The sequence below is a fragment of the Gopherus evgoodei genome, chromosome 10 (assembly GCF_007399415.2).
Source record: "Gopherus evgoodei ecotype Sinaloan lineage chromosome 10, rGopEvg1_v1.p, whole genome shotgun sequence".
Lineage (NCBI taxonomy): Eukaryota > Metazoa > Chordata > Testudines > Testudinidae > Gopherus > Gopherus evgoodei.
Genome location: NC_044331.1, coordinates 26694856 through 26707414, shown reverse-complemented (window position 1 = coordinate 26707414; position 12559 = coordinate 26694856). Strand labels below are relative to the sequence as shown.

General features: G+C 41.2%; 1 protein-coding gene across 1 annotated transcript in view; it reads right to left on the bottom strand.

Annotated features, from left to right (window-relative positions):
* Window positions 1-12559, bottom strand: part of TCF12 (transcription factor 12) — a 325844-nt gene that overhangs the window by 201727 nt on the left and 111558 nt on the right. Inside the window, 1 exon segment of the mRNA XM_030578588.1 lies at window positions 8934-9002. Coding sequence (XP_030434448.1) covers window positions 8934-9002 — 69 coding nt within the window.

Genomic DNA, 12559 nt, shown 5'->3' with positions numbered 1-12559 from the left:
CATCTGAAAATAATGCTGACATGTTTCAACAAGATGACAAAAATCAGATTTAAGATAGTCACTACAGTGAAAGAGAGAAGCAAGACATATTGGCCCAGCATAGCTCACACCATACAAATCCACAGTTGACACAACAACCTCAAGTAAATATTAGAGAATGGTTACCACCATTATAAATGGCTGCAGATTAAGAATCCAGATAGGTTTAAAGACAATGATTCAAATTGTGCATGACACTTACAGTCTAAAAGCTACACACAGTATTTAAAGTAATTCCACCAGAAGACAGCAAGATTAATTGTTTAAAATTCAGTATAGAATTATTCACACATGGTTCTCAGCCTGGAGATTGAGAACACTACATTTTTTTATGGCTAGTTAGAAGTGAGGAAGACAGGAAACTTTTTTCCTGATGTCACACAGGATTTTGGTACAGGTAAGGTTGAGAATGACTGTACTACTTCATAAATAAGGAAACGTATAAACTTCTCACTTATAACCAAAGACAACTGAAAAACCCTGATTTTCATCCAATTTTTGTTCATCTTGCCAACACACAGCCTTTTCAATCCAGCATCACTATTGTCTGGCTCTATTATTTGGTATTCTCTTTTTCCTTGGTGTAATATCACTTGCTCCACAAACCTGCTATGCAGTTTGAAATCATGATAGGTAACTGAACTGCACCCACATAGCAGAGGACAAACTTGGCCTTTGGTCCACTTTCTCTATATGATTTACATTTGCCTACTACCGCTACAACTCTAAGCAGTAAGGTTGGACTGAGTTCAACTCAGCCATCAAGAGCTGCATTGTAGTGACAGGAGGAAAATATCTTCTTCTCTCCCTATCGGAGGCGTGCAAACTCTGAAGTTGCCAGCTTATTGAGGAGTGAGACACAGGAATTCAAACCCATATATCTTGTTTTACTGGACCCTTGAGCTGTTCAATTCTTAGTTTCTTTCAACTTAAGTCACATACACAACAGAAGTTACTTAATGGCTAGGGCAAGAGACAAGGAGCTAGGTACTGCCAAGCTCTAATCCTGATAGTGATGGGCAAGTCACCACCTTTCAATTGCTCAGTCTCCCAAAATAAGAAACTGAATATTTACCCTCTTTCACGTTGGTGTGAGTATTAATTAGCTAACATAGTATAGCATGCGGTTTGAAAGTTAAGTATTATCACCCCCCTAGATTTCAGGGGATGATGGGTGAAGCCAAAGACGTTTCTACATACATCCTCCAAAAGTAAAAGAATACTAACTTAAAATGTTTGGTTGATGTTACTAGATACTATGCTGAAACAGGCAAGCGGCTTCTCAGGGAGGAAACACAGGACTAGAAACCTATGCAGCCTCTATGTTTAAGAGCTTTGGAGAATGAATTCATTGAAGTAGTACTCAATTTTGGAATGGTCACAGATTCCCCCGGTTTCTAAGTCAAGAATTACATGAAGTTGTATGGATTTAATTAGTGAACCACTGAATCTAGTTATCCCAAATACACAATTGTACCTTAAAATCTCCTAAAATGAGCATCACTCTACTACATTAAACAGGATAATGTTGTTTATTTGGCTTTTTCCCAAGCATCATGCACAAAGAACTATGTTTTATTGTTGGAAACAGATTTCAATGCTTCTCTCAACACTCTAGGAAATTATATCCATATGCAACCTACAAATTGAATTGAATAACTGACTACTTTAGCCTTTAAATGAAGCTTGGAAAACTGTGAAAAAACCCTACAAGATAAACTAGAATATTAATAAATGTATCAGAGATATTTTAAAAAGGAGTGCCCTATCATATTTAGATACCTACATATGGTATTTGGAGCCTAAATTTTGGCACCGAGTTTTAAGAAAATGTTGGACATATATCAAATTAGTCACATAAACACGTGTAATGTTATATTTGGAAAAGCTTCCTGACTCTTGAATGCAGGAAGTTTTGTTTTTTAAAACTGAATTTCACACCAGATCATCATCTCAGGTACAGAATAATAAACTAGGGGAAGCATATAAACAGCAAGAAACAAAGGACAAAAAGGACACAAACACAACAGACTTGATAACACTTACTGGATTTCTGTGTCCCTCTTGTCTTGCTTTGCTATTTAACAGCTTCCTCTCTCGTTTTGTACCTGAGGTTAAGAGGTATAAAACACTATTTCAAAACTTGCTGTCTTTTCTTGATACTGTTTTTGATTTCTTACCAAATAAAAATCTACTATTGGTGTAAAAAGTGAAGTTGGATGGATCCAAACTATACCCCATTTGGCCTCTAAAATATATGTTCAGCTATTTTAGACTTAAGGATAGTTAAGCCGTACAATCTGTTGATGCTAGAGTACTGTCTAAATCTAATATATCAGCCCATTTCTGGTTTCAGGTATTTTTACATGACTGTGTATTTAGAAGAGACAGCTACGGTGAATGTATATATGTACATGGAGACAATTTTTCCTAGATGCAGAGGAAGGCAGATCCAATATTTAATTTATTATATACGACAGAACTGCACATGAACACCTGCAACTTAGATACCAGGAAGAAAATACAATAGTTAAATTATGGCCCAGATTTTTGGCTGTTAAATCCTAAGAAAGCCTACTAGGGGGAGAAATGGCTGATTTTAGCATTTTTAAATATTCTTCCTTTGGAGAGAGACATCTGAACAGATTCAGAACTAAGTCACTCCTTTTATTAAAAGGGTATTGTTAGAACAAAACCAAAACAAAGAAAAAAAGCCTCAAACACGCAGGTGTTTAATTCACAAAAATAAAAGCCACCATTATCCAAAGTAGAGTAAAGACTTTAGTAGAAGTAGAATAACCTTTAATTAAAAGACAATGTTTATCTGAGACAAAGAGATTATATCAATTTGTTCCCATGTTATGAGTTTTCTTCTGCAACGGACAATTCACCAAAGAAAGTGGAAATGCTGGAGGTTGAGAGGCATATCATTACTGGAAGAAAAATTCCTGAGAGCTATGGGCCAAACTCTCACTGGATTCAGCTGATATTTCTCTCAGTTAAGTACTGCAGAATTAGTGTCTAAGGACTGGTCTACACTACAACTTTAAGTTGAATTTAGCAGCATCACCTCGACTTAAGCCCTTTTTTTCGATTTAAAGGGCTCTTTAAATCAATTTCTTTACTCCAGCTCCGACAAAGGGATTAGCGCTGAAATCGGCTTTGCCAGGTGGAATTTGGGGTAGTGTGGATGTAATTCAACAGTACTGGCCTCCGGGAGCTATCCCAGAGTGCTCCATTATGACCGCTCTGGACAGCGCTCTCAACTCAGATGCACTGACCAGGTAGACAGGAAAAGGCCTGCAAACTTTTTAATCTCATTTCCTGTTTGGCCAGCGTGGCAAGATGCAGGTGAGTGCAGATCTCATCAGCACAAGTAACCATGATGGAGTCCCAGGATGACAAAAGAGCTCCAGCATGGACTGAACGGGAGGTACGGTATCTGCTCGCCATATGGGGAGACAAATCCATGCTAGCTGAACTCTGTTCCAGTAAACGAAATGCCAAAACATTAGAAAAAGTCTCAAAGGGCACGAAGGACAGACGCCATAATAGGGACGCACAGTAGTGCCGCATGAAAATTAAGGAGTTACGGCAAGTCTACCACAAAACCAGAGAGACAAACAGAAGATTCGGGGCAAAGCCACAGACATGCTGCTTCTACGCTGAGCTGCATGCCATGCTAGTGGGTACAGCCAACAGTACCCCAAACCTGTGCTTTGACGCTGTCAATGGAGAATCACACAGCAAGAAAGCGGGTTTTGCGGATGATGAAGATGATGATGAACAGACTGAAGATAGCTCACAGCAAGGAAGCGGAGAAACCAGTTTCCCCAACAGCCAAGATATGTTTCTCACCCTGGACCTGGAGCCAGTACCCTCCGAACCCACCCAAGGCGGGCTCACAGACCTTGTAGGCGGAGAAGGGCCCTCTGGTGAGTGAACCTTTGTAAATATTACACATGGTTTAAAGGCAAGCGTGTTTAATGATTAATCTGCCCTGGCATTCAGGGCCAGTACAGCTACTGCAAAAGTCTGTTAACGTATGGGGATGGAGCGGAAATTCCGGTGTCTGCTGGCATTCAGGCAACATCCATTCCTCATCTCTTTCTGTGTTATCCTCAGGAGAGTGATATCATTCATGGTCACCTAGTTGAAATAGGGCGCTTTTATTAAGGGGACATTCAGAGGTGCCCGTTCCTGCTGGGCTGTTTGCCTGTGGCTGAACAGAAATGTTCCCCGCTGTTAGCCACATGGTGCGGGGATGGGTGAAGTGATCATCCCAGAGAATAGCATGGTGAGGGACGTTATTTGGGTTTGTGCTGCCCGCTAACCTGCAAACCGCAGCCCCTCCTTTTAAATTGCAAACGCATTTTAAATGGCCAACCCAACAGCCACTTGGTATGGAAAATGAGGGCGCTGCTGTTTGAAACCATTCCCACATATTATGAAAGTTAAAGAAACCAAAAGACTGTGGCGTACCATGGCTGCCTGCAAGCCAAATTCCGTTGCCTGGCACTGCATGAGTGATCTCTCACACCACACCAGCAGGCCCTCAATTTAAGAGGCAAAATGCTACCTTATAAGGAAAGTACATGTGCTGTGTAATGTGAACAGCAAGGCTTAATGGGAAAGAGTGATCCTATTGTTCTCTAAAATGTGTCTTTTTCACCACCAAGCTCCCTTTTCCCCCAGCAGCTGCAAACATTTCTCCTTCGCAGAGGCTAGCGAAGATTAGAAGGCAGAAAAAACGCACTCGGGATGAGATGTTCCCAGAGCTACTGCTGTCCTCCCTGACTGACAGAGCACACCAGAATGCAGGGAGGCAGACGATGTCAAGAGTGCAGGAAAGCACAGCAGGAACACGAGGAGAGCTGGCAGGCTGAAGAGGATAGGTGACAGAAGGCAAGAGTCAATGCTCCAACTGCTGGAGCATCAAACTGATATGCTCCAGCATATGGCTGAGCTGCAGGAAAGGCAGCAGGAGCACAGACCACTGCTACAGCTCCTGTGTAACAAACCGCCCTTCTCCCAAAGTTCCATAGCCTCCTCACCCAGATGCCCAAGAACATGGGGGGGGGCCCCTCTGGCCCCCTAGCTACTCCAACCCAGAAGATTGCCCAAGCAACAGAAGGCTGGTCTTCAATAAGTTTTAAAGCTTTTAAGTTTAAGTTTTACAGTGAAGTGTGGCCTTGTCCTTCCCTCCTTTCCCACCTCACCCTGCACTTCCCTCCGCCCTCACCCGTCCCAGGCTACCTTGGCAGTTATCCTCCTATGTGTGTGATGAATTAATAAAGAATGCATGAATGTGAAGCAACAAAGACTTTATTGCCTCTGCAAGCAGTGATCGAAGGGGGGGGGGAGAAGAGGGTGATCAGCTTACAGGGAAGTAGAGAGAACCAAGTGGGAGGGGGGCATGCCAATCACGGAGAAACAAACCCAGCTTTCACACCATACCCTGGCCAGTCATGAAAATCGTTTTCAAAGCTTCTCTGATGCACAGCACGTCCTGCTGTGCTCTTCTAACCGCCTTGGTGTCTGGCTGCACGTAATCAGTGGCCAGGTGATTTGTCTCAATGTCCCACCACGCCATAAACGTCTCCCACTTACTCTGACAGATATTGTGAAGTGCACAGCAAGCAGTAATAACAATGGGAATACTGGTTTCGCTGAGGCCTATCCAAGTCAGTAAACTCCACCAGGGCACTTTTAAATGTCCAAATGCACATTCTACCACCATTCTGCACTTGCTCAGCCTATAGTTGAACAGCTCTTGACTACTGTCCAGGCTGCCCGTGTATGGCTTCATGAGCCACGGCATTAAGGGGTAGGCTGGGTCCCCAAGGATAACTATAGGCATTTCAACATGCCCAACGGTTATTTTCTAGTCTGGGAAGAAAATCCCTTCCTACAGCTTTTGAAACAGACCAGAGTTCCTGAAGACACGAGTGTCATGTGCCTTTTCCCGCCATCCCATGTTGATGTTGGTGAAACCTCCCTTGTGATCCACCAGTGCTTGCAGCAGCATTGAAAAGTACCCCTTTCGGTTTACGTACTCGCTGCCTTGATGCTCCGGTGCCAAAATAGGGATATGGGCTCCGACTACGGCCCCACCACAGTTAGGGAATCCCATTGCAGCAAAACCATCCACTGTGACCTGCACATTTCCCAGAGTCAGTACCCTTAATATCAGCAGATCTTTGATTGCGCTGGCTACTTGGATCACAGCAGCACCCACAGTAGATCTGCCCACTCCAAATTGATGCCTGACTGACCGGTAGCTGTCTGTGTTGCAAGCTTCCACAGGACTATTGCCACTCGCTTCTCAACTGTGAGGGCTGCTCTCATCTCGGTATTCTGGCGCTTCAGGGCAGGGGAAAGCAAGTCATAAAGTTCCATGAAAGTGCCCTGACGCATGTGAAAGTTTTGCAGCCACTGGGAATCGTCCCAGACCTGCAACACTATGCGGTCCCACCCGTCTGTGCTTGTTTCCCGGGCCCAGAATCAGCGTTCCACAGCATGAACCTGCCCCATTAACATCAGGATATACACATTGCCAGGGCCCGAACTTTGCGAGAAGTCTATATCCATGTCTCTGTCCTCATCAGACTTGTCAGCACGCTGCCGTTGCCTCCTCGCCTGGTTTTGCTTTGGCAGGTTCTGGTTCTGCATATACTCCAGGATACTGCATGTGGTGTTTACAGTGCTCATAATTGCCACAGTGATCTCAGCAGGCTCCATGATCCCAGTGCTACGGTGTCTGGGCTGAAAAATGGCATGAAACAATTGTCTGCTCTGACAGAGGGAGGGGCGACTGATGACATGGCTTACAGGGAATTGCAGTCCACAAAGGTAGTGGCTTTGCATCAAGGAGAAACACAAACAACTGTTACACACAGAACGGCCCCCTCAAGAATTGAACTCAAAACCCGGGGTTTAGCAGGCCATTGATTTCATGGAGGGCGAGAGGAAGCAAAGGAATACAAAACAAATCGGGTCTGTTTCTTGTTTTGATTCACTCCATCTATCTTTTTACAACTTTAGGGTGGCAGCAGACGGTGCAGTTTGACTGCTAGCCATTGTCAGCTCCTGGATTCTCAGCAGAAGATGCTGCATTATGACTGCTAGCCATTGTCAGCTCCTGGGGGCTTGGCAGGAGTCTACCCAGGTGCCCGTGACTGAACTCACCAAGGTCGGTTAAAAGAGCACCCAGTAATATGACGACGACAGCTACCAGTCATAACGCACCATCTGCTGCCAAAAGGCAAGAAGCTGCTGCTGTGTAGCAATGCAGTCCCACATCTGCCAGCACCCAGGAGAGTTACGGTGACTGTCAGCTGTGCAGGTTCCATGCTTGCTGTGGTATGGCCTCTGCATAGATAACCCAGGAAAAAAGGCACGAAACCATTGTCTGCTGTTGCTTTCACAGAGGGAGGGAGGGAGAGAGAGAGGGGCCTGACGACATTTACCCAGAACTTCCCGCGACACTGTTTTTGCCCCATCAGACATTGGAATCTGAACCCAGAATCCCAATGGGCAGCGAAGACTGCGGGAACTGTGGGATAGCTACTCACAGCTACCCACAGTGCAACGCTCTGGAAGTCGACACTAGCTTCGGTACTGTGGACACAGTCCGCCAACTTAATGCACTTAGAACATTTTTTGCGGGAACACACAAATTCGCCTGTATAAAAACGATTTTTTAAAAAACAAATGCTATAAATTCGACCTAATTTCATAGTGTAGACATACCCTAAAGGTGTTTAGCAAGACTTTCAAAGAGCATCCTTACATCCTTCTATAACAGATGTCCATGAGGCTGCTACAGTGCTAATGCAAAGGGTCATGAATCCAAGTGGACAAAGAAAAACCATTGTTAGCTGTGTTACTCTTTAAGGGAGGACCCTTTGTATGCTAATCAGTATTGGGGCACCTATCCAATGTCCAAACATCGCTATACTTGTCCCTTTTCGTATGACCTAGAATTCACAGGAAAGCACGTTATCACAATAGGAAGAAAGGTGGACACAGCATAGTAAATATGACTTCAGTCTCATCAGCTGAAAGACAGGGCAGGTTTCAAGGTTTTGCAGAGTTCCACTGGACCCACTAATTCCCATTTCTGATCCATTCCTGTAAAAGAGAAAGTCTTCATGCCCAAACCAATCATTTCTGATGATTTTTCCAGTAAGTATTTACAATGAAAACCCCAGTTTATCATTGTCTTCAGATAGGGAGCAATCTAAACTGGTGGCCACAGTTCATTGTGTCAGATTTATGGGTGTCAAGGTACAAGATTTCATATGAACATTCACAGGTCCAACACATTGTCATTTTAAGCACCTGTTTGAATGAGAAATTTACATCTGACAGGACTGACAATCATGCACACAGTGTAGTTTGCACACAAAAGTTGCCTATCTTGATTTGTGCCTCTTTCTGCATAGAGATCTGAGATTATCACAATAATACTCTACAGAATGCCATGCAGAAAAGTGCTCCCTAATTTACTTTGATAGGATGGTAGTCAACATTCCAAGAAAGCCTCACAAATGTAAGCTAAGTGATGGGACGTGAAATACGTGTAATGAAGTGACTGTCAAACATGTTTTCAAGCTTCTTTGTTAAGGTTTACAGCTAAATATGTAGGCTGGGCTTTTCTAAGGAGCCTAAGGGAGTTAAGACCCTGACTCCCACTGAATTTCATTTCATTTTCATTGGGAGTTGGGTTCCTAAATTCTCTAGGCACTTTTAAAAAATCCCAGCCATATTCTGTCACTAATTTAGAGTCAAACAGTTAAGTCAACATAGTCTGTCTTTTAAAGGAGAACTCCTGCATTAGGCTACAAGCAGATAAATCACACACTCAAATTAGAAACAAAATTAAGCAGTACCTCTTGAGGTTTCAACTTTTCTACGGCTGTGGAGATGTCTGAGCTTTTTCCATGGAGGCTGCCATTTTCCTGTAAACAGGCAAGTATTAAGAACAATTAGGACAAGACTGAACATTCTGTATTGAAATCAATGGGAAGAGCACTGGATTCTGAAGTCTTATGTTAGGTAACTTTCAATATATAAAATAGCGACAGGTGAGTTTAGTTCTGCTTTCTTTTAAATCTGTATTATTTCTTTAGCTTATCACCAGACAAGATCTAGGAACCTCTGAGAAAAGCAAATAACCTGTACCTTTATGTCTGTTCTTTAAAAAACAGTTTGATCTTCATTCCCATAACCTAGATCAGCACACTCAGACCAAGTTTTCCTCACATCCTGGAGGCCGAGTTGTCCTCTGATCTTGTTAGAGTATGGAGAGGAAGTCATGTTATCCTCATGTGCAATTCTTGGATATCAACCAATTGCAAAACAGAGACTCACAAGCTGAAACAAAACCTTAAATACAAACAAAAGCAAAAAACAAAACAACCACCCACCACCAACCATATACACAAGATATAGACACAAATTTATAAATAAATATATCCTATCAGTTTTCTTTAAACTTGCTCTGTTAAGTCCCTGCTTTCCCATTGATTTCAATTCAGAATGGAGTTTCTCCCTGTTCTATTTTTGCAGAAATGTGTGGCCACCATGGAATAAGTTCTACATATATATTTATTAGCCATTATAGCACTGTTTAATAGACAGTTTCTAAAAGATTTTGATTTTTTGAGAAAACAACACTAGTTTTCCTTTAATATAAATAAAGACTTTATTTACAAAATAGATAGATATATTTAGCAGACAACATGACCAGCCACACCTCATATAACATTTCACACAAAGATATACAGAAAACTTATCCCCCTTAAATATTTTCTTACATGCAATGAAATAATGGACATAATGGACCAAACTGCATTCACTACACCTTTTGAACTTTCTAAAGAACTAATCTGGGTACCTAATTAGCAGCATAAACCAAGGTAGACATCTGATGTGCACAAGATTTGCTCTGCCTCTGTGGGGCAAATCTTCCTTAATATTCTGCAACTGCAGAGGACCCTGCCTGCCACACAACCAATGAGATTCTGATGCACATGGTTCTGGATGCTGAAAGTCTGCAAAGGGACAATTCCTGGGGCTCCTTCTGAGGCCACCGCATGGTGCTGTGGGGAGAATATCAAACTACTGATCCACTGGTCATTAAACTTGAAGGGCTGCAGCACTAACATTGCAGAAGCAGCCAAGGAGCCATAGCTACACAGGGTGCCTCCATAAGAACTTTTATGGACAGCCATAGAGTCGGTTGTATGTTGGATTATGGATTAGTTCTATGTTTATTAAATTACTTTCTAAAAATTATGCATAAATCTGTTCAGAAACAGAAAGATCTGTTCAGAAGTTCTCATTTTATGCTTTATTCTCTTAGAGCTGGATCCTGCTGTCCTTATTCTGGCAAAACTCTCAACTGAAGTTAAGAGAATTTTGCCTCAAAGGCTGCAGATCCTTAAACACTGCAAGAAAGAAAACAATTTTAGAGAGAAAACACACAAAAGATTATATACTCTGGGGCTCACTATAATTTCTTATGCTACTTCATTTCCAGTTGAATACAGTTCTTTAGAGAATGTATAGAAAAGAGAAACTTTTTTTAGTCTTAATTTTTTATAGGCTTGGTAGAATTTGATTTTCATTTTTTTATATTTTTGATAGATACCAATTTTTTATGTTTTTTTTTATTTGTATCTACTTAAATTTTCACAGTGGTGTGAAATTATGGGGCTTAGGGGTCATACAATTACTTAATGACAATGGATGTCGAGATTCAAAAAGTTAAACTTTATGAACGATTAAATCACAAATCACATGTCAAACTATACAAAGTAAAAATCCTTAGATCAACAAATCATACCAGTTTCTACCAGTCCATTTGTAACAAGCCTAATTCAAAAGTTTAAACTACTGGATTTTGACTTTAATAAGTCCTCAAAGCAAATTTTTCTTACTTTGCCTATCTATAAATTCTGATCATCATCAATGGAAATGTTTTCATTAGTTTGTATGTATACAATGAAATCAACATTTATCAACATTTACAGATAAAAATCCAATCCTTCCAAGCCTAATTAAACCACATAAGCCTGTCCTACAAGACTGAATATGTAACCATTTATGTTCACAAATTATGCTAAAATAAATCACTGAAATTACCATACATGTCAGAGTTCTCTATAATTTAAAGCCTGTTTTGATCGAAGCAGTGTATTTAATAAGTTTGGAGTGAATATAATTTACACCATATTGACCTTCAAGTATGAACACACTTAGAAACAACTGGTACATGCAATTCTAGTTTATTCACCCAAAATTCACCCAAGATTTGAATGAGCACACATGCAACCCAGATTTTTCTTTTTCCAATATGTTCATGGTGTTACTTAACAAATCCACAATGATATATCATAAATTATTGGCACAGGAAAATATGAAGTATTTACCAGTATGAGAGGAACAGTAGAATAAGGATTGAAGACCAAATTCTACCACCTTTACCCAGGCTCAATATTATCTTTGAATAGGCAAAATGATTTCAGTGAGAACCCTCCCATGGTAAAGCACTATTCAACGTGAGTAAGAATGCAGAATTTGATGTAAGTCAATGGAGGGAGCAGGGGGTATTATCCTACTATTCTAAATCAAAGGTTACTATTGGTTGGCAATTTGTTTACCAATATTTAGCCTCTAACTCCCCACCCCCATTTTTCTTAAGATTTTCCATACACTCAAACCAGGCTTACATTCATGGTTCTTTCATAGCCTTCAGAGCAACAAAAGAATTAATGTCTTGTCCTCCGTCTAGCTTCAGGCATACCATGACATCATCAACATCTCTACTTTCAAATTTTGGTGTGTAACTCGTGCACCCGCAGTTTTGCCAAGGTATAATGGTTTTAATTACATCTTTACCCCGATATAACGTGACCCGATAAAACACGAATTCGGATATAACATGGTAAAGCAGTGCTCCAGGAGGATGGGGCTGCGCGCTCCGGCAGGTCAAAGCAAGTTCTATATAATGCGGTTTCACCTATAACACGGTAAGACATTTTGCCTCCCAAGGACAGCGTTGTATCGGGGTAGAGGTGTATCTGCTTCATCTCTAACCTCTAAAAACAAATTTCCAACTTCATATTACTGGAATAACAAGAATCCATATAAATGTGACCCTACAAATACACACACAGGTGATCAATGTAGGACAGAACTTAGGAAGCATAAGATCAAATCCCAGTGGGGTAATTCAGCTTTTCAATGATTAATATCCATATACAAGTTTCTCATCCATAATTATCAATGTGTTCAAGACATTAAGAACAAAAATATCAACACAGGACTATGCATGTAATGCCATTTCAAATGTAGAAATGACTGTAAGGTCTACTAAACAAAGGGCTGGACTTCATGCCTTAAGTTACAACTATTTAAATATTGCCATACAAACACTTCCAACATGTTGTACAATTTCCAAATTGCAGAAATGAGGTGGAAATTTTAACATGTTAAGTACTATGTAAAACTA